This window comes from Mustela lutreola, chromosome 13, assembly GCF_030435805.1.
Source record: "Mustela lutreola isolate mMusLut2 chromosome 13, mMusLut2.pri, whole genome shotgun sequence".
Taxonomy (NCBI): Eukaryota; Metazoa; Chordata; class Mammalia; order Carnivora; family Mustelidae; genus Mustela; species Mustela lutreola.
The window spans coordinates 102,893-129,789 of NC_081302.1; the positions used below are offsets into that span (position 1 = coordinate 102,893).

Consider the following 26,897-nt stretch of genomic DNA (forward strand, 5'->3'; position numbering starts at 1 on the left):
ATCTATTTTTAAGTACAAAGGAAGAAAGAGCCATGATAGGTCTGACTAAAGGGATGCCCGGCCTTACTCCTACAGCACTGAGCACCGTCCATCTACACATTAATCAACGAGGGGGCAACTTCAGTTCCAGAGAAGGGTATCGTATGTTAGAGGATACAGTGCCCACCAGTGTCCACGATCACAACACTCCCCATATCAAATAATCAACAAATATATTCTAATTACTCCCACATATCAAAACTACAGTCTCTTAGGAAGCAAACAATTGACACCTAGCCTCTCAATTAGAAACAGACCCAATTTATTCCATGTAGCAAGATAAATGCCTGAAATCTCAACATTAACAAGCCATTTGCCAGGGTAAGTATTAGCCCATTGTCTTGGGCAAGATAGACTGTCCTTATTATTGTTCTCATTCAACAGCAAACACACTTAAGAGTGTGATATTACATAGAATACCTCATTTCCAATTGCTTTAATTTTTTCCAAAGCATCAAGAAACCATTTTTCTGCTGTTTTCCATCTAAAATAGAGGGGGAAAGTTTGCAGATTATTCAGAATTAGCAAGTATACACATAGTAAGAAAAATGAGGTGAATTTCTGTAAATAGTTTATTAAAATTCAAATTCAAATCAGATACATGATTAATTTTATAGCATTAACATCACAGGTCATCAGATTTTAGAAGATACGGTTAATTCTCTTTATTCTTGGTAGTTATATTCCATTAAGTCACAGTGAACACTTTTAGCAAATACTAAACTATGGCTCCAGGCAGAATGTAGGGTCAAGTTCCTACAAACCTATGGTCAACTACTGAACATATAACCTGTTTTCCATGTGCTTCTGTTGACTGATACCTTATCTAACATACATGCTGATGCACTGACACTGAACACAGCCAGCAACAGAACTCATCATCTGTAGCCCTGTGTGTGGAGGGTCACAAACAGCACATACCAGGCTTGGGATCATTTTAAACAGTTACACCATCAAGAGAAAGCAAAAAAATGTGACAAATGTGACACAAAATAGACTGCAAAAAACCAAAACGCTCGGGTGCCTGGGTGGCTCAGTGGGTTAAAGTCTCTGCCTTCGGCTCAGGTCATGATCCCAGGGTCCTGGGATTGAGCCCTGCATCAGGCCCTCCTCCTCTCTCCCTGCCTGCTTCTCTGCCTACTTGTGATCTCTGTCTGTCAACAAATAAATAAAATCTTAAAAAAAAACACACAAAAACAAAAACAACGCTCATTTACAGTATGAGAGCACTAATAGGAAAGCAGAATGTCACCTCTGCGTCGTCTGGGAATGTGCATCTGTCTGCAAACAGGAAAGTGCTGACTGTGGCTTACAAAACCAATAGATTGTCTATTAAATCATCACTGTATATTATATTAAAACAGTTCCAAACCTGCTTTCATATATACTAGATCATCCAATTTTTAGAAGATACACACACACACCATAAAAAACACTACAGTAGTACTGATTCGCTGTCTTTAAATTAATGTATAATTTAGTGCGAAGGACTATAAATATTTTTCTCTTTACAGTAGGACACTGAATTATTCTACAAATATCCAAGGATACAGTAATGTCTCGAGTGACCAGGAAACTCAGACTGAGCCATTCTAATTAGTTTACTTTTTGGTTTAACTGCCAACTAAATGAACAACAACAGTTTTGTTTCACAACTGTGAGAAATCTTCCTCAAATGTACGAGTCCAGCTCCTAATCAAGGAGAAGAAGGGCTCCAGGATGCCTCCGAGCCACCCTGTGGGGTACGGTCACTTCACCACTGGCAACAACTGTCCAGTTTTGGAACTATGTGCCTGTGCAGCCCGTGTCCAAAGGAACCAAACTGTTAGCAAATTTAAAGAAATCCAAGAAAACACTTTGTATTTTCTTCTTTTTTTTCAAACTGTCTGCCTCCATCTCCTAAAATGGTACGTATTTATAAACAAAAATCTAATAAATAGTGACTGAGGTTTTACTTCATTTACGGAAAAGAAAAAAGGGAGGATTTGGGGCCTCTCGGTACTTACTCTCCATTCTGAAATGCAACCACGCCAACCTCATGCATAACAAATGGGTCTTCTGGTGCAATGCTGAGGGCTTGGCCAAAGAATCTTTCAGCCAATTTTGAGTTATTGGTCAATCCATATTCTAATCCGATATACAGCATTGGCAAATGACACCTAAAAATAATGGAAAATTTCACATATTCAACACCTAAAACTTTATAATTCGGCAGAAATTAATTTATCAAGTTTAAATCCTGTCTGCAAAATAACTTAATCACAGCCGAAAAACAAGGTGCTTACTTTTTTCTAACACTTTCTTTATTGATATTTAATCAAGGTCTAACAGGTTTTTTACTGCTTACCTACTACTTCTACAATCAGCAACCTATTCATCTTTTTCATCATTCTACAGTAAAAACAAAAAAATCAAAAACCCTCTGAAGCAGAAGGGCATGTGTGCTTCCTGTTTTCTTCCATGATGCTAAGGTCAGACCCTTAGCCCGGACTGTCTTCCCTCCTCTCCTCTTCTGATTCGGTACTGTGTGTCCTTTGTGACGTGTTCAAGTTCCACTCCTCTTTGTTAAATGCTTCTGCCTTTCTAACCTAAATGGCTCTCCCTTGCGTGGATTCCTATTATCTCAATTCCTATCAGTTCTATGCCAGGGAGTTCAGAAGTATGTCGTGTATACCCCATTTTCACATCCTCTGCAACAGTTCTAGGCACAGATTAAGTACCAATCCCTTAACTGAATCTCCATCTTGTCAGACCAGTAATTACATTAAAAGGAACAGAATAATATTTCTTTGAAGATGGGTCTAAGAAAGTCTATAAATAGTAACCAACTGGATGGTATGTTCTCCGGTTTTTTTTTTTTTTTTAAAGATTTTATTTATTTATTTGACAGAGAGAAATTACAAGTAAGCAGAGAGGCAGGCAGAGAGAGGAGGAAGCAGGCTCCCCGCTGAGCAGAGAGCCCGATGCGGGACTCGATCCCAGGACCCTGAGATCATGACCTGAGCCGAAGGCAGCGGCTTAACCCACTGAGCCACCCAGGCGCCCTGTTCTCCGGTTTTAATCAAGAATCATGACTCAGCGGGGCGCCTGGGTGGCTCAGTGGGTTAAAGCCTCTGCTTTAGGATCAAGCCCCGCATCGGGCTCTCCGCTCAGCAGGGAGCCTGCTTCCTCCTCTCTCTCTGCCTGCCTCTCTGCCTACTTGTGATCTCTGTCTGTCAAATAAATAAATAAAATCTTAAAAAAAAAAAAAAAATCATGACTCAGATAAAGACTGTATCACCTACAGAAGAGTCATGAAGAACTTTTTTTTTTAATTTCTTTTCAGTGTAACAGAATTCATTGTTTATGCACCACACCCAGTGCTCCATGCAATACGTGCCCTCCATAATACCCAACACCTGGCCACCACCTGCCTCCCACCCCTTCAAAACCCTCAAACTGTTTTTCAGAGTCCATAGTCTCTCATGGTTCATCTCCCCTTCCAATTTCCCTCAACTCCCTTCTTTTTATTTATTTTTTTTTTTAAAGAGCTCACAAGGATGCAGAGAGGCAGGCAGAGAGAGACAAAGGGAAGCAGGCTCCCCGCTGAGCAGAGAGCTTGATGCGGGGCTGGATCCCAGGACCCTGAGATCATGACCTGAGCTGAAGGCAGAGGCTTCTGAGCCACTCAGGCGCCCCATGAACTCTTTAAAAGGATTTACCTGGAGAAAGTACTTCCAAAATGGCCAAGTAAGGACCTCTTAAAAACTCTCCTCCATTAAAGAAACAAGAACACTGCCTAATTATCAAAATAAACTTTTTCAAAACTCTGGAAGTTAACCAAGGGGTTACAACAATCTGAGGGGTGTTTGTTCTAGAAAAATAGCTGACGTGTACAAAAGACACACAGAACAATTAGCAATCTGAGGGTCAGAGGTGAGGGGTGAAATCAGTCAATAGAAAGTGTCTGAGACAAAGACCAGATGTTGGATGTACTAGACAAACAATTTAAATAACCTATTTTAAATATGAAAATAGAAATAAACAGAAAATCTTGAGTTGAAAAATAAAATAAATCACTAGAAGGGCTTGGCAGCAGTTTGAAAAAGCTGAAAAGCCAGTGAACATGAAAACAGATCAACTGAAGATTACCCAATTTAAGGAACAGAAAGATAAAATGATGAAGAAAAACGAACAGAACTTCAGAGACCTGGGGGATACCACCAAGCACACCAAAATATGCACGATGATGCATTTGCCCCAGAAAGCAAAAGGAAACAGTAAGGAGCAGAAAGATATTTGAAACCAAAGAATATTTGGGCCCAAACACCTCAAAGCCAAAAAAAAAAAAAAACCTTCCAAGTAGGCTACTCAGAGGTCCACACCTAGACAAATCACAGACCACTGAAAAGGCGACCCTCCCATCTTTAAAGCATTGAGAATCCTCAACTAATAGCACACAAGAGGCCCAGTGAGATTAACATCTGACTTCTAATCAAATATGTGGAGGCCAAGAAGGCAGACGGACAGTGTTTAAAGTGCTGAAAGAAACAGAGCGCCAACCAAGATTTCATACCCAATAAAACGATCCTTGAAAATGAAGGCAAAATCAAGAATTTATCAGGGCAGGTGTGCCTGGGTGGCTCAGTGGGTTAAGGCCTCTGCCTTCGGCTCAGGTCATGGTCCCAGGGTCCTGGGATCAAGCCCCATATGGGACTCTCTGCTCAGCAGGGAGCCTGCTTCCCTCTCTCTCTGCCTGCCTCTCTGCCTACCTGTGATCTCTGTCAAATAAATAAATAAAATCTTAAAAAAAAAAAAAAAAGAAATACCAAAGGGAGTCCCCCAGGCTGAAATGAAAAGGACACTACACAGTAACTCAAATACCACATTAAAAAAAAAAAAAAGCTTAGTAAAAGTAACCATATAGAGGGGCGCCTGGGTAACTCAGTGGGTTAAGCCACTGCCTTCGGCTCAGGTCATGATCTCAGGGTCCTGGGATCGAGTCCCGCATCGGGCTCTCTGCTCGGCAGGGAGCCTGCTTCCTCCTCTCTGCCTGCTTGTGATCTCTGTCCAATAAATAAATAAAATCTTTAAAAAAAAAAAAAAAAAGCTTAGTAAAAGTAACCACATAAAGGGGTGCCTGGGTGGCTCAGTGGGTTAAAACCTCTGCCTTTGGCTCGGGTCACAGTCTCAGGGTCCTGGGATCGAGCCCCGCATAGGGCTCTCTGCTCAGCAGGGAGCCTGCTTCCCTCTCTCTCTGCCTGCCTCTCTGCCTGCTTGTGATCTCTGTCAAATAAATAAATAAAATCTTTAAAAAAAAAAAAAAGTGACCACACAAACATAAGATGTACTTTTGTTTGCAACTCCTATCTTCTATCTGATTTAATAGATAACTGAATACAATAATTATAAATTTGTGTTGAGGGACTTACAATGTTTAAGATGTAATGTGTATGGTCATAGTACAAGGGAGAAAGGAGGTAGGAGGGAACAGAGCTGCACAGGGATTAATTTTTACGTACTACAGGAAGGAAGTTGCTATGGTAGAATAAGACAATCGTCTTCTCCCTTGTTCTGATACAGAGCACCTAAAACCCTCACAATTTCCTGAGTGATGGGAATTTCTTTTGTTATTCATGACTCCTTTTGATCATACCTGTTTATGCTAATGAAGGTGACTCCAGGTATGGCTCTGCCTTGTGATGGGACCAGTTACAAAAGGACCAAGTGATGAGAGGGTTGCAACTTTTGTTCCTCACCACTGACCTCCCAGGAAGGGAAGCACTGGCAATTGAGCCCCATAAAACCTTTAGAACAATGAGCCTCAGACCTTCTGGGTTGGCAAGAACAAAGCAGTGCTGGGAGGGTGGCATGCCTGGAAAGGGACAGACGGCTGTAGGCTCCCCTGCCCACACACTGCCCTGTGCATCTCTTCCATCTGGCTATTCCTTAGTGTATCCTTTATAATAAGCCAGAAAATGTAAGTAAGATGTTTTCCTGAGTTTGGTGGGCCATTCTAGCAAATCATCAAATCTCAGGAGAGGGTCATGGGAAGCTCTGATTCATAGCCAGTCAGAAGTAAAAGTGGCCTAGGACTTACCACTGGCATCTGAAGTGGGGAGGGGGGGGGCAGTCTTGTGGCACTGCGAGCTCACCCTGTGAAAGGTCTCCACTAAGTCTGGGTAATATCAGAACTGAATTGACTTTTAGGGACCCAGCTGGTGTCCAGAGAATCAGAGAACTGGTGGTTGGTGTTGTAAACCCCTTTGTTGGTATGAATCCAAACTAGACTGTTTTAAGATGTTAACTGTAATCTCCAAAGTAACCACTAAAAACAACAAGAACAAAAAACCACAACTCAAAGAACATAGTATAAGGAAAAATCAAGGAATTAAAATGTTTGTTATAAAATATCTAATACAAAGGGCAGTAACAAGGAAGAACAAAAAAGATATAATATAAAACAGAGCAAAATGGCTAATTTAAATTCTAGCTTCTCAGTAATTATCTAACACATAACTGGATAAAATTCCATCAAAAGGCAAGACATTGGCAGAATGGATAATAAAACCACGAACCAACTACATGTTGTCTAGAAAAGACATACTTAAGATTCAAAGACACGAAGCTGAAAGTAAAAGAGTGGAAAAAGACCACGCAAACAGTAACAAAGAACTGGTGAGATTATACTAATATCAGACTAATCAGCCTTGTGACAAAATCTGTTACAGACAACGAAGGACCTTCTATACTAATAAAAGCGTCAATCCATCAAGAACCAAAAAATGGAGACCCAAAATACATGTAGCAAAAACAGCCAGAAGTGGAGGGGAAAAGAGACAATTCATAAAGTAATCGTTGGGAGGCTTCAATGCCCCGCCCTGCCTTAGTGGATAGAATAATGGGCAGAAGACAAACAAGAAAACAGAAGGTAAGAACCACACATCACCCAACCAGACCCGAGGGATTACAACAACAACACTGTACCCAAAAAGAGCAGAATTCTTAAGTGTACCCGGAACGTTCTCTACGACACATCATGTTAGGTCATAAAACAAGCCTGAATAAATTTGAAAGGACTATGTTCTCCAACCACAATGGAATCAAACTAGAAAGCCTAACAGAAGAAAATGTGGGATATTCACATATATGTGGAAATTAAACAACATACTCTTACATAACCAGTGGCTCAAAGAAAAAATCATAAAGGAAACTTTAAAATATTTACACAATTTCAAACATTTATCCAAACACAGGGCAAGTTAAAAGAATGCAAAATTGTTCTGAGGGAGAAGAACAGAAAAGAATAATGCTTATTTTGATGAGCTGATTTGAAATTTTAATTGGATAAAGTCTGTTAGATTGGGAAACATTGTCATTGGTTTTGATTCTTAGGCAGGAATTAACTACCAACCAATAGTAACTGAGTCTGTGAACACCGGGGGTGGGGGGGGAACGGACGACACCACCCTAGCCTGTGCTGGTAAGGAACCACGCACGGTACATCACGCAGACTTTTTCCCTGCTAATTTACCAGATTGACAGATTAGGGGTTAGTAGACATGGGAACCAAGCTTCGGCAAAGCACTGGATGAGGCCTCACACATCCCGGTGGATAAACTGGAGAACCCTGGACAGGATATCAAGGACCATTTAGGTAAATCAATAACAGGATGAACAATTTTAACCTGGAGGGTTTTGTAGTTTGGTTTTTTTTTTTAAGATTTTGTTTATTTGAGGTGGGGAGGGCAGAGGAAAAGGGAGGAGCACACTCCCCAGTGAGTAGGGAGCCTCAAGGTGGGGCTCAATCCTGCAACCCTGAGATCATGACCTGATGAGCCAAAGGCAGACACTTAACCGACTGAGCCACCCAGGCGTCTCTGGAGGACTGTTTGTAACATGTTGGCATTAGGACTGAATTTATATGCCCCTGCCTTGACCAAATCCATGTTAAACCCTATCCCGATGTGATCACATTTGGAGAAGGCCTGTGAGGAAATAATAAAGGTTAAATGAGGTCAGAAGGGTGGGAACGTGACACATAAGGGCCCCCCGGTGCCCCTGTGAAAGAAGAGACCAGAGCTCTCTCCCGGCCACATCAGGACACAGTGAGAAGGTGGCATGTGCAAGTCCGGAAGGACGCCCCCATTCAGGGACCGACGGGCCAGCACTTTGACCAGGGACTTCCCAGCCTCTGGAGCTATGAGAAAATACATTTTCATTCTTCCAAGCACCCAGTCTAAGGCACTTTGGTAAGGCGGTCTGAAGAGACTGACGCAGCGAGGAAGCTACTTCCTTTACAGGATGCGCACGGGTGACAAGTTAGGTATAGAAGTCATACATACAGAATAGAACAGAACTGAAAAAAAATCTGGGAATCATTAATAATTTAGATGTAAAACTGGGCACCAAAAATAAGTCTGATAGTCTGAAAAGGGTCAAACCTAACAAGGAAACATTCAGTGCAAATGACTGTATGACCCCACTCCTGAATACCACCAGCAAACCAATCAAGGTAGCTAACTTGTACGAGGGCTTTCTGCACATCAGGTGTTGCTGAAAGTCTGGAACTCGTATTGTCCGTTATTCCCAGCAGGAAGTCCTGCGATTACATCTGTCTTTCGAGAGGGGGCATCACTGGGCAAGATCAGCAGTTTGAGCTACTGCACTCCTGCCACCTCCCCAGAGACAGAGACAGCCCACATAAAAGAACACTGCTAGGGCTAGGGCCTAGGGCTGGGGCCACCTGAGTCCAAAGAGAGTAGACAGGAACAATAGCAACACTTCACGTCCCAAAGTAAGATACTCTTAGGGCACATTTACGTCACTGAGTATTGATATCCTTAATATTGATATCAATCTAGAACACTGGCAAATACAGTCCTCTAAGCCCACAGCAAATCCCTTTTGGACTTAAATAGGACATAAATAACAACTGGCATATGAATGCTTTCATTCTTGCATAAGCAGGAGAAGGCTCGCATCTCTTCCCTCAGCTTAATTTCCTAGTTCCCTTCTGCACTGGTCAAGGTGAACTGCTAGACAAAATCACTACACCAGCCTCTCTCAATTTCCAGTTATTTTACAATTATAAGCTACTAACAACACACAGGTAAGGTACTTTTGTTTAGTTCAGGAACCCAATGGCGTGGCAGAAATCATGGAAATGTCCATTCTGTGGGCAAAAGCAATCCTTCGTGGATTTTACCACGTGCTCTGCAGTACCCTTTCATCAGCTGTGCGGCCGTGAAGTAGGCAGCCATGGCCTGGTCGTGCTCACTCTCCACCGCAAACGAGTGCCCGTACGCTACCCACGCAGGCCCATAAGTCTTCTCAAGTGTTGTTGCTTTGCTGAAACAAGAGATGTCATCCTAGTCATACAGTCATTCTTAAAATTTTTTCTCCAAAGTTTATACACTTTCCCTTAGAGCCATTTTCTATTTTGCTCACATGGAAGAAGTCAGTTATTATAAAACCTTAAATCCACAGTTATTCTTCCCACACTGGACATTCTTCTGCACGTCAGTAATTGAGTAATACTGGTTCAGGAGCTAGACTGGGTTGCATGGAGTTCCTAAAGCTAAGACGCAGCAGATACTTCTATAAACTAGCTCACTATGCCAAGAATTCTGTTCTATAGTCACATTTAGTGATCCCAATCTCACGTGGTTTCACGTAATTTCACAACTGTTAACAGTATCTCTGTAAATAAAAAACAGGCTTCAAATCACATTATTTTTTCATATTTCTTCTCATTTATAAATGATTTAAATATATCATAAGTTATTGAGAACAAGGTCCACACCACTGACTGATCTCCCCTCACGACATCTTATAAAAGGTACATAATTGATATAACTTAACTGAATATGCTAAAGAAATCATTCTTTCATACTGCTTTTAAATTAGTTAACTAATTATTGTATTAAAAAGGATGAACAAAAATTCAGTTCCTATAGGCTTATTACAGAGGAAAACAACAGATTCATACCTGAGATATCTTCTGGCATGTTCATTTTTATGACCAACCATAAGATAATAGCATCCCACTGCAAACCAAGACACCTACAAAATTCAGAATTTACTGTGACCATAGATGCTTAACTTGGAACTGGAAATCTCTAACATTTAGGCCAGAGATGGGACTAGATGTCCCATCACATGTTCAAGCTCAAGTTATTCTAGTTCAAGTTGGAAACTTCTCTAAGACAGGCTATCTATCAAGTCCTAGATGAAAAAGAATAGATTCTTCCTCAAAGTGCCTTCAATGATGTTCCTGCAGCATTCAAGATGAGGCTCCTAAACACTTAGTTCAAACACCAGTCCACATCATGTCTGCCCTGGCTTGACCCTGGCTCTAGCAGGCACTCACCAGGATCGACCTCATTAGCTAACTTCTCTTGCACTGGTTTTGCCTCTTTCTTAATTATTTTCATGCTGGCCTAAGGTACAGATTATGTACCTTATGTGGGCCTTAGGCCTTGATCCCTGACTTCTGTCTCTAAAGACATAGTTCCTGATTCCCGTTTCAATTTCTGGGTCCTGGCTGTGACCCACAGCAAAGTGGGAGACACAAAGATTCAATCACTACACAGTTCAGTTAGGTATCTTACACGTGCAACATGAAAGAGCATTACTCGCGAGAGGTGATATGACTTTCACTTTCAACATCTTATTTTTCTTACATCAAGTATTCTAAAAGAAGTATATATAATTTCTATAACCAGAAAAAAAAAGGATTTTTGTCTTATTTGTGTCTTTTGTTATTGTCTGAAAATATCTAAAAAAAGAAAAAAAACCTTCATGGACTGAAAAATGTAATGCTGCTTCTAATTATCATAGCACTAGGAGGTTCTTCAACACCTTGAAATGAAACATTATTCGCTTGAACTTAAATGTAAGTTACTAATTAAACACCAATTAAGTATTTTTTTAAGGTTCAGGTAACAAAGAAAACAAACAAACAAACAAAAACCATCAAAAAAAGGTATACATTATACATGTACTTACAGGATTACTAGGATATAGATCCACCAACTTATGAGAAAGATAGAAAAGTTCTACATTAGAGAAAAAGAAAAAAATTACATCCAATGAATTTTAAAATACAACTTTCCTCTAGTTACATAGAACAAAATCACATAGATTTTGTTCTCACGGCAATAACTTCATACTTTTCTTTCTTTCTACCTAATGAGATACATGAACCGCACAGGGCAGCTGCTACAGCTGCTTCATTCACCTCCACCGTCCCCACTCCTGCCCCCGTAAGTGAGCGGGGATGAACTGGATGAACGGCACAGGACACAGCCCGTCATGTTGCTTAAAAAGGTCTCAGCTCTTCACCTGTCTTAAAAACTGGGGGCGCCTGGGGGGCTCAGTTGGCTAAGCCATTGCCTTCAGCTCAGGTCATGATCCCAGGGTCCCAGGATCGAGTTCCACATCAGGCTCCCAGCTCCACAGGGAGTCTGCTTCTCCCTCTGACCTTCTCCCCTCTCAGGCTCTCTCTCAAATAAATAAATAAAAAACTTAAAAACAAAAACTGATGTCTCTGACTTTATGGCCTTATTATGGACCATCTTAATCACCCACAACCAATCTGCATAACCAAACTTTCTTCAGTTTACCAACTCAGCAAGATGACTTCTTGATAAATAAGTCCAAGTCCTAAAACACCCTGGTGACATTTCCCACACACAGACTTGGACTCATTAGACCAGGAGAGGCAGCATCTGCAGGCATCTGCAGAGAGCTCCAGGAGACGGGACGCTGCTGGCCCACAGGCTGTGAGCAGCAGGGTTTGGGGCTGGAGTGTCTGGCTCTTTAAACTCCTGGCAGAGTTCACTACTCAGTTTAAAAGATTTAAGGGCAAATAGCATCTAAATGTAACTGAATGTTCCTGAAATGTTAAAATATGGAAAGCACAAGCAAAAAAATCTATCCCCCTCCAGTTTCTAAACAGTTACTGCCTGCTGTCTTACCAATTTTCTTATGGATTTTACAAAAGGAAAACTGCCCCCCAGTACTCTAAAGCTTATGTGACCCAAACCAGAAACTACACTGGAGAGAACGAGGCAAGGGTAAAGGAGTGTCCTGGTCGACCCTCAGTCATCTCGGCAAGCCTGTCTTACCCTCGTTCCTCACCCTCACTGAAGAACTCCACTATGTTGTCACCTGCAATCTCAATTATCCAGGATTTATGAGAGAAAAGCTTCCAGTTACAGAATTTTTTTTGTGTTAACGATTTTTTTTTTTAAGGATTTTATTTGCCAGAGAGAGTGTGTGTGCGCGCACAAATGGGAGAGCAGCAAGAAGAGGGAGCAGCAGGCTCCCCAACGCACAGCTTGATCCCAGGACCCTGGGATCATGACCCGCACCAAAGGTAGACACCTAACCACTGGGCCACCCAGGAACCCCACACCCAACCATCCCTTAACAATTATCATTTTATTTATTGTTTGGTTTTAGGTACACTCCACATCCAGCACAGAGCCCAACACAGGGCCTGAACTCATTACCCTGAGATCAAGAGCTGAGTCAAGAGTTGCACATCAACCACTCTCAACCAAAGGAGCTACCCAGGCACCCCAACAATTATTATTTGAATTAAAAAAACGTTTACCATTTGCTTTATTCAGCTCCACAAGTGTTCCTATATGTACAGGCAAACAGTTTGCATGGAAAGGATCTTTCTCCATTACTCTGAAAGTCAATGCAACACATTTACTACACCAGAAACAGTTCGTAACAGATCATAACTCATTAAAATTAGCTATGTCTAAATACTCATTACAACATCATGTAGAATACTGTGGGTTACAATACCTTACTTTTATTCTTTAAGATTTTATTCATTTATTTGACAAAGAGATCACAAGTAGGCAGAGAGGCAGGCAGAAAGAGAGAGAGGGGGAAGCAGGCTTCCTGCTGAGCAGAGAGCCCGATGCAGGGCTCGATCCCAGGACCCTGAGACCATGACCCAAGCCAAAGGCAGAGGCTTGACCCACTGAGCCACCCAGGCACCCCTCTTTTTTACTTTCTTATTCATCTTCAGGTTGGCACAGTTAAGGTAATGATTATCTTATAGATGAAAGGGAAAATTCTGGTTTATTTGTTAATAATAGAAATAAATACTATCACATGTATTTAGTTCAAGTCAATAGAACTATAACACATAAAACAAGCAATCCAATTATTTAAAAGGATTAAAAATAATATGAGCAGATATAAACAGATCATAAGCATTTGTCAATTAAATTTTTATGGTATCAAGGATTTTAAGCAACCCCAAAGATCTGTTAAAAATAGCAAATGTGTGTTCACTTCAACAACACACACATTAAAAACAGCATATGTAATTTAGCTAAAAGACAAGCTTGAATCGTGCGCACTTGGAAGGCTGGTGTGCGGTGGGGGAGATGGACTGGCTACTTAGTGAGCCTGACTCAGCACCCAGTACCCAGAGGAATTCACCTGTCCCTACTTTAACAAAGAATGGATTTTATAAGACTATGTGCCAGAATCATAGTTCCAAACTTGCAAATTGTAAAAGACAGATGGGGGCATGTCTATTCCCAAGGTAATGGAATAAAGCAATAGTGTGCATAAACCTGTGTCTATAAACTGCTCCTTTAAGACAACAGAAACCCTCTAGTAGTCAGCAAAAGGTAAAGACAACTTAAATTATCATCAATTAGTTCAAGATTACTTGGAAAGCAGTCCTGACCCTTCCTAGGTACAAATGGGACTGGGCTCTATGCTCCCACACAGATATGAGTAGATATACTTACACAGAAGTAAGCTTGTAGCACATTTTAAAATCACAGTTATAATAATGTCTTTCAGCTAAAGACACTACCACATCCAGATTCTCTTGCAAACCATCTACAGACTCGGGGAGGACAGTTTCACTAGGTTTATTATACTGCAACAGAGAAGGTAAACATGAACTCAGTGAGCAGTACATATCAAACGGCAGACTCCATCTGGCCCAAGGGCCTGGGCTTGCACAAGGCAGTGTGAACCTCTGGAAGCCCTAACTTCCGGTCCCGACCACCCTCCTCTCAATTAGCTCAACTCTCTTCTCAATTTTGTCACGGAATTCCAGGGCAGGAAGTAATTTGCAAATTACAAGTTCAGGAAGCATAAGAAAAAGTTCTCATTTTCATACAACATCATCCCATTTATGTGACAGTTTAATTAGTATAACGAGTCCCTAGGAGAAAGACATGGTTTTGGAAGCTTTTTTATTAATCACATCATATATTTTAAGTAATCTAAATTTATTCTTGCAATTATGCTAAATTAATAAAAATTAACTTTTAAAAATTTAACCAGTAAAAGAACAGAAGCCAAATTCAGTGACATATTTACATAAACCAAAAACAACGTGTATTTACTTACCTTTTTTAATTTGTTCTCAAAGAGAAAGCGTAGCAATTCCTGTTCTTCGGTACAGAGCTTGCTAAGAGGTAGTGACTCAAGAAGTTCTTTTTCTTAAAAATGTTAAGAACAAAGAATGTCCTCACAATATTTATAGGGGGGAAAACATCAGCAATGAAAAATATTCTATAATTTTTGGTCTAAGCAAATCAAACTCAGAGGAGAAAATAACAAGATCAAATAAGACAATGGTTCCAGACCCAGATGACGAGAAGTACCTGGAGGGCGGAGCCATGGAGCCTTTTAGGCGATGTTGGTCATCATGAGGTGAAGGACCAACAAGCCGGTTTCCCAGCCTCACTCTGTGCGGTCAGAGTCGGCCGTCCTAGCACCACAGGACAGTTAGCAGGATCTCTGATCTCTACCCACTAGATGCCAGTAGCAACCTCGCACTCCCAAGCCCAATTTGTAAAAATCAAAAATGGACCCTTAGGGGGCAAAATCAACCTGGCTGAGAACCAAGGCACTAGCCTAAACTATGCTTGAACCTCATTCATACAACACCTCCACTTTCTCTCTGCTTCTTGCATGTCTCCTCCTCCTATTACTGCTCACATACTAAGTCTATGGCTCTCAGCCCTAGTTGTACCTTCAGGTCATCTGAGAGCTTTAAAACATCTGATGCCAAAGCCCCATCACCAGAGATTCTGTTCCACTTGCCTGGAGTTGGGAACTGCACACTGATGTTTTCAAAGCCCTTTGGGGCTTTGAGATATACACAGGTCAGGCACCTCTGAATCAGATACCGAGAACTCAGTTTACACTACCTTAAGTCACTTCTCCAAAAGATGGTCTCATCATAGCAAAACCCCTAAAGATTCTGACAACAATGTGCTCCGCATTTGAAGATGCTAAGGAAGTTAATACACCCATTTAAACCTGCACATAGTCTGCTCTTGATTCTACAGATTTCAGAGGAAAAAAAAATTCAACCAATATTAATCGTGTTAAACATGAAAACACCTGAGTTTCCAAACCTTCTTGGGCTGTCAACATGTGATGGGATGTTAAAAGATCAAAAGCTTCAAAACAGTAGGCATCGAGCTTCAAAGCTTCTTTGTAACTACAGGTAGCCAGGGCTCGGTTGTCCAGGGCATCATAGATCTTCCCTCGTAGGAGACAAATAGAGCTCTTTATCTGTTGGAAAAATGAGTCACGCACTAAATCAATACTTCTAAGCTTAACTTTTGATCAAGAATTATATATTATTTGGGGCACCTGGGTGGCTCAGTGGATTAAGCATCTGCCTTTGGCTCAAGTCATGATCCTGGAGTCCCAGGATCGAGTCCTGTATCGGGCTCCCCACTCAGTGGAGAGTCTGTTTCTCCCTCTGACCCTCCCCACCCTTGTGCTTTCGCCCATGTGCAAATAAAAAGAGTTATATATTATCTGAAAACTGAGACTCTTACCCTCTAAAAGGATTTATTCCATCCCAACCATCAGATGGCATAAATTAACAGAAACAGGAAAGCAAAGTAAAACTTTTCTAAGCTGTTTCTCCCAGGCTCTTCTCATTTTAACAATTTTTACAGAGCACATGCCACAGCTACTTTGTTCCTTATCTGTTCTGTCTCAAAAGGGTAATGATTTAGATAGCAAACGGCAAACAAATATTAAACTCAGGCAGTTTGACAGGCAGCTCTCAATGAAAGGTTCTTAGTTAATATTGGAAAATGCAGCAACATAGCACCATGGTCATGGATTTATAGGACTGGATAGATCTAAGTTCAAATCTCAGCTCTGATGCTTACTAGTGATCCCAGACAAGTTTCCTTTCCCCATCTAACTTACAAGGCTGAGAACTAGAAGGAATCATTCTCTGCACAGCTAGCACATACTACAGCGTTCACAACGTAACCACCGCATTACTACAGTTAACATGAATAATTCAACTTGTATTCCAGACTCTGACCCTCAAGAAACACGTAACTAAACTTATAGATGATCCAGAAATGGTAACCACCGCATTACTACAGTTAACGTGAGTAATTCAACTTATATTCCAGACTCTGACCCTCAAGGAACACGTAACTCCAGAAATAGGCAGCTGAAAGGGGTGAAAGGCACAGAAAAGTCATCAGGAATTCCAAACCTAAAAATATTAGAAGATATAACAAGCTAAACATAGACCAAGTCAGTACCCTGTGACCTGTTAAAAAAAAAAATAAAGTAATTTCATAAAATAATAACACATTACAAGTAAACCATGGATTTCTTAGCAAGAAATTAATGGATAAGCAGTCCAAAATAATAATGGTAACACCAAGCTCCCTCATAAATATCTTTCTTAGTGGAAAAATCAATGCACTTCTTAGCACATAGATATCTCAAGAAGGCTGTTAAAAAAGAAAAAGAAAAATAGATTAGTTCGGATTAAAAAACTGTGAATATTATTTATTATGTTACATCACATAATCTCCACCAACAAGGAATTTACAACTTCAGGCAGATATGAAGTATACAGACTGAAATATATACTAAATAACACAGTAACACCAGACCACTCCCTGCAAAGAAGCAAACTAAGGTAACCAAGGTTATTTTTGGGGGGGGGGGGGGTTGCAACACAGTAAGATGGGGAAAGGTTTAAGGTATCAAAAATGAGAAGAAAGATCTCAGGTAAGCCTCTTTCAGATTCAAACATATGAGGACATAACTACAGCTTCCAACTAAGGACACAGAAACGTTCGGGATCTTTTTGTGTTTCAGTTGCAAATAAGTTGGGAACCAAACTGTTTTAATGTGGTTATACTGAAATAAATGAAAGTGATTTACGTTTGCCACGTCATGTGAGTAATTCTCACTGATGTTAAGGGCAGCATGCTAACTGCATGACTTACCGAAGACTGTGACATTTCCCAGTCACTGGAGGGGTCTTTCAAGCCACTTTCGTCCTTCAAGTATTTTTCAAATAACCTTTTGTTGATCGGCTCCTCCATGTCGAGAATGTCAAGAGCCTGCTGATGTTCTCTCGCAGCATACTGTGTAAAACCAGAAATCCTGTCCATCACCCATGACTGCTAACAGTACACACACAAGTACTGTAGACTTTAAAAGGGCAATATAATATCATACCCATTACCTGAATTTAAAACGTAGAGTTTAAAATTTAAAATTCTAAAGCAGAATCTTCTTCATGCATGTCAGATTCCAGTAAATGGAGAATCAATATTTTATAGCAAACAATACTAGAGAAAACATTTCCTCATGAACTACTTTACTGCCACGCTTGATCATCAGAATCCTAGGGATGTGTAACATTCACATAATTAAATTTTTACCAAAGAAAACTGCAACTGAGAGCATACTTACATGGCATCTAGCTGCAAGGTAGCGACAAGCTTCATATAGCTAAGAAAGAAATCAATCTATTAAAAAAGAGATCAAGATAATATACACCCGCATTCTAAGAGAAAACTATAAACATAAAATGAAGTTACTTTCATAATGTCCTTTTATTCTAACAGAAAATCCAAATACAGTCTTTTTAACTCATATTCATCTGTTTATCAGGTACTAATGATTCAAAAAGGAGTAAGGAGGGATACCCAAGTGGCTCAGTTGATTAAGTATCGGCCTTCACCTCAGGCCATGATCCCAGGGTCCTGGACAGAGTCCTGCATCAGGCTCCCTGTTCAGCTGGGAACCAGCTTCTCCCTTTGCCCTGCACTCCCCCCATGCTTGTGTGTGCTCGCTCGCTCTCTCTCTGAAGTAAATAAAATCTTTTTTTTAAAAAAGGCAAAATAAAACAATAAGATGGTTGAGAATAAAAAGGAGTTGGGATCTGCCCTCAAGGAGGTTTTGGCAGGAAGACATAAACACAGCACTATGTAAGACATAAACAACAGAAAGTCTGAAAGAAGAGCATGAGAAATACTAGCCAGCTAAAGAAAACATGTGCATGGGAGAGAAGAGTGAGAGGTTGGCCAGCATTCCGGGCACTGAGCATGAACAGCTGTCACATGTCCAGGGAACTGCAAGTAGTCAGCAAGACTGGGCTGCATGTTACATGTGGTGGTCATGGTGGTGGGTTCCACAGAGACTGCAGAGAAATCATAAGGGACCTTTGGTGCCTACTGATGCATCTGATTTTTACCCTGTAAGTGATGAGAGATCACTGAGTGATATTGTGAGTGCTATAGCCAGGCCTGGGGTTCTGTATTTTGTGACAGTTTAAGACAGTTAAAAAGAGAGGGAAAGTAGAATGGATAGATGTTTCTAGAGAAAGCAGACAAATTAAAGACCCGACGTGTATAAGCAGTAATGAGAGTGAAGGGAATGTCCATAATTCCAGGGTTACTTAGAAAAAAGAATTTTCAAAACTTAGAGATTAGATTGGGGGGGGGGGGGGCAAAAGTGACTGAGATTAGGAATAAGAAAATTTCTCTTCACATTCAGTGAGAAAAACTGAATCCTTTTAAATAATTTTGACATTTAATCTAATGACAATTTTGAAAAGCTTTGGGAAGCTTTAACATTCACACCAACACTTACTTTATCCAGTTTTCGTGACCGAAGTGCATGAGCTGCTCTATGATATTGTGCGGTTAGGTAAAGACACTGAGCCAACCAATAAATGTCCTGGGGTTCCTCTGAAAGGAAAAAAAAATCACATAAAGAAGTAATAGGTACAAGGAAAAATAGAAAGATTTTTTAAATACAAAAATCAGAAAAAAAAAAAATTAGAAGTTGTCACTTACCATGAGAGAGTGAAGCTACTTTATCTGCCCAAAATAGAGCACTTTGATACTGTTGCTGTATTAAAAAGAAAAATTACTGTTATTTCAATAGTTTTAAACAAATATCTAATATTATTAGACTATTATATAGTAAATCAACATCTTAATACAGTAACTGCATGTTGCAGGGGTCCACCAATCCTATCTCCATTTTACATCTCAGCTGAGCTTGGTTCAGGTACAATTAAAACATTGTTGTAAGATCTTTGACAATATACAGCTCAAGAAGGTAGATTTTCTTTTTAAACTTATACATTGGAAAAATGTTATCAGCAGGCCCCTAAAACACTAGACCGTTTAAACAATTCTCTTACAGTATCTCCTCATTAGCAACGTTCTCCGTTCTTGAATGTAAACTGCAACTCTGTTGCCAGTCAGTCCGCCAGGAGGAAAGCTCAGGGAAGGGTTCAAATTTGCAGACTTTAAGCGCCCCAAGGGTGGACACCAGGCCCGTCTCATCGCTCACCAGTCCCCGGGGCCAGAGAGAAGTGCTCAGGCCCCTCCGTGCCGTTCTGCGGACCCACCGCGGCACCGGCTCCGGCGGGCCGCGGCCCCCTCCCTGCTCGACCTCGCGGGTTCCGGAGTCGCGCCCGGCGCGCGCCACTCGTCGACAGCGGGACGCTCAGGACACCGGCCCCCGCTCCGCGTCCAGTCCGACCCGCCGAGCGCGAGCCGCCTCCCCACCCGGCGGCTCCAGTCCGAGGCCCGCGCCGGCCCCCGCGGCAGCGTCGCGCCCGCAGCAGGCACCGGCCCAGCGGGCCGCGCGCACGTGTGGGGCCGGCGCCCGCCGCGGCGTCCCTCGTCCTTCCCGCTGCACCGCGGGCGGGCGGGGCGCGGGGCCGGACCCGTCCCTTCGGGGCTTTAGCGCAGGGCGAAGGCCCAGGCCCGGCCGGACCAAGCGCCCCCAAGGCCGCGACGACAGTCTGCCCTGCGGCCCGGGCTCCGAGCCGCCTCGCCTCCCGCGCGCCCCGCGTCAGGCCGCCCACCTGGTCCAGGTACTGCCGCACTCGCTTCCGCAGCCGCTCCAGGTTCATGGCCGCGGGGCCGGCGAGTCCGACCGAGCGCCGTCCACCGCCGCGGCGCGCGCCCGCCTTCCCGCTGCCCGCCGGGCCCGCCCGGAGCCCGCGCCAGAGCTTCCGCTCCCGGCCAGGCCCCGCCCCGGAAGCCGCTCGCGAACGCGTCCCGTGTGGCGCCAGAAGCCGGGGTCGCGCCTTCGGTTCCGAGGCGCTTCTTTGACCCTTGGGTTGCCGGCGGATTGGGGGCCCTGGACGCCTTCCCTTTGCCCTCAGGGTCCCTGGTGGCGGGGCGCGTCGTGCCGTCCGTGCGCCGTTCACTCATGGGCTCGCTCTGCGGCCGGCGGGGGCGACCGCGGACGGGCTGGGGGTGTAGGCGGCGGCGCCGGCCCGGAGGCCCCACGTGTCCCCGTCCCGCCGCGGAGGCAGAAGCCCCGGGTCGAGGAGGCCGCGACCGAAGCCCGGGGAGGAGCCCGGAGGCTGCCCGCGGAGACCGATTCCGGGCGGGGGTGGGGGGTGCTACGGAGCCGCCGGGGGCGCCCCGAGCCCCGCGGTCCGGCCCAGCCGACTTGGGGCGCCCGCGGTCCGAGCCGGAGGCCCCTCGTGAGCGACCCTCCCGCACCCGAAGCCGGAGCTCCGCCGCGCGCGGTCCGGGGAGCCCAGCGAGCGGGGTTCGGGCGGACCCTCGCCCGCCCCGCCGTGACCGCAGCCCCGCCGTGACCCCCGCCGTGGCCCCGCCCCGCCCCGCCGTGACCGCAGCCCCGCCCCGCCCCGCCGTGACCCCCGCCCGCCCCTCGTCCGCCCGCGGCGGCCCCTCACCTGCGGGACGGCCTCGGTCTCGCGGACGACCCCCCGCCGGCGCGAGCGTCCCCCGGTGCTCTGTGTCTCCGGCCGCGCGTGGGAGCCGCGCAGGCCAGGCCGGCCCGCGGGACGCGGTAGACGTGGCTGTGCGGCTGCCGCGAGCGGGGCTTGGGCGGGCGGTCACCGGGGAGGGGACGGGAGCCCACGAGGACCCCCAACGGGCCGCAGCGGTTCCCGGACCCGCGGTTTCCCGGCGCGTGCGGCGCGGCTGGCGGCCCCTGCGGAGCGGGGTGGACAGTGTGTGCGAGAGTCGCGCGGCGGCCCGCGGAGGGTCCCGGACGGGGCGCGGGGACCGCGACCACAGAAGTGATGACACTGAGCCTTTCCTCCTCTTGATGAAGTTAGTTCTTTAAGCAAAGCCGGCGCACTTCACTACCAAGGAAAAAAGGATGTAGACGGGCGGACCGCGAATGAAGTCAAAAGCCAAGAAATCACGGGGAAACCTACCATAACATGCCGGGTCCTTCAGAGGTAAAGCCACTGTCGGAAGACCAGTGATTCGGGGGGCCCGGGTGGCTCAGTCTTCTGAGGTCCTGCCTCTGGCTCCGAGGTCTGGGTTAGGGTCTGCGGATGGAGCCCCACATGGGGCTCTCTGCTGCGCGGGGCGCCTGCTCCTCCCCCAGCACCCCCCCCCCCATGGTCTCTCTCCCGCTCTCTCAAAAAAATAAACAAAATCTTTAAAAAAAAAAAAAAAAAAAAAAAAAAGACCAGTGGCTCAAGAATTAAAATGAGCAAATTTCTGAAAATACACTTCATCAGGAAAGAAATACAAATAGAGTCTAGACATATGAAAGAAAACTCAACTTCATTCATAATAAAAATTAAAATGATAGTGGGGTGCCACTTTTCATACATCAGCAAAGGTCAAAAAATTGGTGATGCTTTTTTGACAAGACTGTGGGGAGGGGTGACGGAGGGGGCTCAGTTGATAAGCGCCTGCCTTTGGCTCAGGTCATGATCCCAGGGTCCTAGGATCAAGCCCTGCCCAGCAGGAAGCCTGCTTCTCCCTCTCCCACTCCCTCTGCTTGTGTTCCCTCTCTCACTGTGTCTTTCTCTGTCGAATAAATAAATTAAATCTTTTTTTAAAAATGGGGGGAAACAGGCTCATATGTTATTTTTGTGGGTGATGTTGGTATACTGTCTATGGTGAACAAGTTGGAAAGTCTCCAAAACTAAATATGACATACTCTGCCCTAATGTTTCCACTTCTAGAGATACATGTTGCACATGTGCTGAATGACCTGCTTCATAAGGACAGTCATTATAGCACTGTCTGTCAGAGCAGAAAGTTAGGGACACTTTAATAAGCTGACAGATATGGGGCGCCTGGGGGGCTCAGTGGGTTAAAGCCTCTGCCTTTGCCTCCGGCCATGATCCCAGGGTCCTGGGATCGAGCTCCGCGTCAGGCTCTCTGCCCAGCAGGGAACCTGCTTCCCTTCCTCTCTCTCTGCCTGCCTCTCGGCCTACTTGTGGTCTCTGTCAAATAAATAAAATATATTTTTAAAAAATAACCCAACAGATAGGAAACCGATTCAAGAATCCCCAGTGTACTCACATGGTGGAATACCATGCAGCTGTTTAAAAGAAGGGAGGGGTGACTGACTGGCTCAGAAGAGCATGCAAATCTTGATCTCAGGGTCATGAGTTCGAGTCCTATGTTGGGTGTACAGATTACTTAAAAATAAGTAAATACATAAACTTAAAAATGTATAAATGAAATTAAGAAATAGAAGAACAAGGCAGTTCTGTGTATGGATATAAAACAATCTCCAACATACATTAAGGTGGGGGAAGCAAGATATAGGAAAGTGTTTCTCACATGCATCCATTGCGGTTAAACAGGAATCTAACTAACGAATAGATAAGATCTTTAAACGACCCCCCTGGAAGACAAATCAAAAACTGGCCACAGTGCAATGCCTTCTGGGATGAGCACTGGAAGCTATGAGAGGACTTTCCCTGGGTGTCTTCTTTCACCCCTTGAATTTCAGACCATGTACATATAGTACCTTTTAAAGGTAGATATAACCTTTATAAATATAAAAGCCCAAGAAAGAAAGAAAATGCAGAGAAATGAAAAGAACATAAAACTTCCCATAAAGAATCCTATCCACTCAAAAATTCTTTTCTTAGCACTTTTGTGAATAATCTGCCATCTCCTTCTCTACACACACACACACACACAGAGGTAACATTGAAATTTCTTCTATACCTTTCTCTTCACCTCTTCCCAGAAACAATCACTATCAACTATTGCTGTACACTTCATACTCTCCTTTCTGTACTTTGAATGTACATATACACATTTATAAATATCTTTTTCTTTTCTACAAAGAACGATGGTGTGATACGTAATTATTTTGAGATTTGCCTGTCTCACTGGTATACATTAACGATCTTTCCCTGTCAGAACCTGCTTTGTTCTTTCCAACAACTGAAAAATGTTTCATGTTATATTCATCAAACCAGGCTCTGGGATGTGATGCTATACAAACTAACACTATAGATCACACCTGAGTGTCCGTGATGGTTAATTTTATATGTCAATTAGACTGGAGCATAGGATACCCATATCTTTGGTGGAACATGATTCTGGGTTTGTTCATGAGCTGTTCTGGATAGAATTAATATTTGAATCAGTAGACTGAGTAAAGCACATTGCCCTCCCCCAGTGTGGGCCTCATCTAATCCATTATATGCATGAATAGAACAAAAAGATAGAGTAAGAGAGAATTTGCTCTCTGCCTAACTGCTTAAGCTGAGACATTCATTGATCTGCCTTGGGACTCAGACTCAGACTGGAATTCACACTATTGGCCCTCCCAGGTCCCCATCTTGTCAACAGCAAATCTCGGGACTTCTCAGCCTCCATAACTGTATGAACCAGTTCCTTATAATAAATCATGTATGCACATACACACACACACACACACACACACACTCCTCTCTCCTATTGGTTCAGTTTCTCTGGAAAACAGATTAATACAATGGCCATTTCATTTAGGAGATCTTTGAGCTCCCCAAGTTGAGCTTATGTGTGCCTCATACACTTTTTAGTAACACTGTATTTTCTTCATTGAAACATGATTGTAATTGCCTGTTCACTTTTTCATATCATCTGCCCCGTAGTCTGTGTGTTCCTTGAAGGCCAATACTGTGGGAGAATGTGAGGAGAGGGAAATAAATATAATTTCCTCTATTAATCAAACCATACTTCGGCATTCAAACATTTGGCAGAGTTCTAATTTTGTTCCTAACCTTCGATTGGTACCTGAAATGAGTCTCCCCAGACCAGTGTCACAGTTTGACAGGGCTGCTTTCCATCTAGAGGCTCCAGGGAAGAATTCAGTTCCTTGGCTTTCCCCGATTCTAGAGGCTGCCTGCATAGCACATTGACTAGGTCAGGAATTCCGCATCTTTGCAGCTGTTATTCTGCCAACTGAACCCCCCAGGTGCCCCAAAAATTGTCTTTCAAATTAACCTCAATGTAGATAAGTAATGTCTGATTAATGTTTGTTAACTTGAGGTTTTATGTTGATTCATAAATGTACAGCCTAGGGGTGCCTAGGAAGCTCAGTCAGTTAAGCATTTGCCTTTGGCTCAGGTCAGGATCCTGGGGTCCTGGGATCAAAGGCCCCCAGCCCCCTCCCCTGTGCAGGCCCACTCCAACCAGGCTCTCTGCTCAGCTGTGGGTGGCTTCCTCTGCCCTTCCCCTCCACCATGCTTGTGCTGTCTCTCTGAAATAAATCAATAAAAACTTTTTTAAAAAGTCAATGTACAGCCTGCGACACCGGCTCTCATGGAAAATGAGACCCTGCAAGGATAATTTTGCTGCTCAAGGTCACAGAGCCAGTCCGCACAAAGCCACAGCTAAAAGCTGGATTCAGGGCAACAATGACTTGTGTTGTCTTATCTGTTAGTGACTGAAGTGTGGCTTTAAGGCAACTACACGTTCTGGAGGAAATAGCTCAGGGTGAGTGACCATCTCGGAATCTTTAGGACATTGCTGATCGCTTGCTGCTGTGACCCTGTGTTCACTTGAGCACAGAGGAATTGATTCGTTCTTTGTTGTGCAGGGCCTCTAACAGTTGAGCGTGTTTGGTGTCGTAATTTGAGCATATTTCCGTCATGGTATACTGTTGCTTCATTGATTGTTTTATTCAGATGGTCCTAAGTCAGGGCACGTGATCCGGGGACATATCCGTGTCAGTGGGAGTCAAAGTAACTTATGCCCACAGAAACTTGACTGGAGATTACCATCTCTGCTTGGGAGCCATCCTGCTGGGGAGCTGAGTTTGAGGGTTGGGAAAATGACCATCAGCAGCATTCCCCTTGCAGAGAGAGAAGATCTTAACTGGAGGGTTCCTGGACAATTTGGAAGTGCCCAGTGGTTTGAGCCTACTGCCCCTCTGGGCATCTGGGTTCCGGAGCTGGAGCTGCAGTACCAGGGAGCACCACTAGTGACCACCACTTCTCCATGAATCCTTGGCTTTGCGCCACGGGCTGTAGGGGACCATGGCTGGCCCAGGACTGGAGACTGGTCAGTCCAGGGATGTCAGAAGGTTGTCATGTCAGAAGCCTGAGAATCATGGAAGGCTCCAGACTAATAGCTCCTAGGGTTCTCTCTGTTTCAGCCACTGTTTTGAGGGTCAGTACTGTGTGTAGTTCACCCTTAGTATACTTGTGGATTATATAAAATTTACTCTGGTCCCAAAATAGATTTGGGAGTTTTTGGCAGTCCTGTGTCTCACTATCTTTGAGAAACCAGCGCGTGGTCATTTGCATTATGGAACTGCTGCTAGAGGCTGGGTGACAAAGAGGAGGGAGGTAAGGCCAGGAAGGAAGGAGGCCCCTAAGCACAGGCGGCATGCCGCACAGATGAACCCAGCCTCTCCTCCAGCCCCTCCTCTGCCCCCACCAGCCCCTCCTCTGTCACCCATTACTATCCCCACTCATTATACTATGGTGATTGTAAAGCATTTCAAAGTCCTATACATTGAAACTAATTTGATGCACAGTGTAATGTGGGATTAAAAACACACCTGGTACCTTACTTTTTCAAGTTATCTTTAAAATCAAAGCTCCCGGGCACCTGGGTGGCTCAGTGGGTTAACGCCTCTGCCTTCAGCTCAGGTCATGATCCTAGGGTCCTGGGATCAAGCCCCGCCTCGGGCTCTCTGCTCAGCAGGGAGCCTGCTTCCCTTCCTCTCTCTCTGCCTGCCTCTCTGCCTACTTGTGATCTCTGTCATATACATAAATAAAATCTTTAAAAAATACAAATAAAATCAAAGCTCCCTAAGAGGCATGTGTGAAATAAGACCCATTTGCCAACTAAAGACTCTCAGGGCAAAGTTCAGAGAGGAAAGAGCCAAAATCACCATGTTGTTGGAAGATCTGTGCTGTTTCCCAACAGAGAGCTATTTCTTGACGATGTGGAGTGATCTGACAGCCTTTTTTTTTTTTTTTAATTTTATTAATTTATTTGAGAGAGAAAGAGAGCACAAACAGGGGAACAGGAGGCAGAGGGAGAGGGGGAGAAGCAGGCTCCATGCTGAGCAGGGAGCCCTCTTCAGGGCTCGATCCCAGGACCCTGGAATCATGACCTGAGCCAAAGGCAGAGGCTTAACCCACTGAGCCACCCAGGCACCCCCATATCATCGTTTTTAAAAATTGCAGCTTCATCGAGACAATTTTATACAATAAAAATCACCCATTTAAAGTATATATCTGAGTGGTTTTGGTATTTTCAGTGTTGTGCAATCATTACCAAATTCAATTTTAGATTTAGTTTATTGAGTAAATGAAAGTGTGTATGAGTCTTTCG

General features: G+C 43.9%; 1 protein-coding gene across 5 annotated transcripts in view; it reads right to left on the minus strand.

The window, feature by feature from the left end:
• Window positions 1-21,052, minus strand: part of CDC16 (cell division cycle 16) — a 37,342-nt gene extending 16,290 nt beyond the window's left edge. For 4 of the 5 annotated variants that reach the window (XM_059144649.1, XM_059144651.1, XM_059144648.1 and 1 more), the window contains exons 1-14: window positions 20,186-20,393; window positions 19,161-19,215; window positions 18,955-19,052; window positions 17,773-17,811; window positions 17,301-17,441; window positions 15,438-15,597; window positions 14,422-14,513; window positions 13,809-13,942; window positions 12,641-12,720; window positions 11,029-11,078; window positions 10,010-10,083; window positions 9,244-9,369; window positions 2,046-2,198; window positions 460-523 (exon numbers count right to left, since the gene is read on the minus strand). In XM_059144649.1, the coding sequence (XP_059000632.1) occupies window positions 460-523; window positions 2,046-2,198; window positions 9,244-9,369; window positions 10,010-10,083; window positions 11,029-11,078; window positions 12,641-12,720; window positions 13,809-13,942; window positions 14,422-14,513; window positions 15,438-15,597; window positions 17,301-17,441; window positions 17,773-17,811; window positions 18,955-19,052; window positions 19,161-19,215; window positions 20,186-20,233 (1,314 nt within the window). In that variant the 5' untranslated portion in view covers window positions 20,234-20,393. Of the gene's footprint in view, window positions 1-459; window positions 524-2,045; window positions 2,199-9,243; window positions 9,370-10,009; window positions 10,084-11,028; window positions 11,079-12,640; window positions 12,721-13,808; window positions 13,943-14,421; window positions 14,514-15,437; window positions 15,598-17,300; window positions 17,442-17,772; window positions 17,812-18,954; window positions 19,053-19,160; window positions 19,216-20,185; window positions 20,394-21,031 lie in introns of those variants that run through there. The other variant, XM_059144653.1, reaches the window with a different exon arrangement.
• Window positions 21,053-26,897: the final 5,845 nt, after the last annotated feature.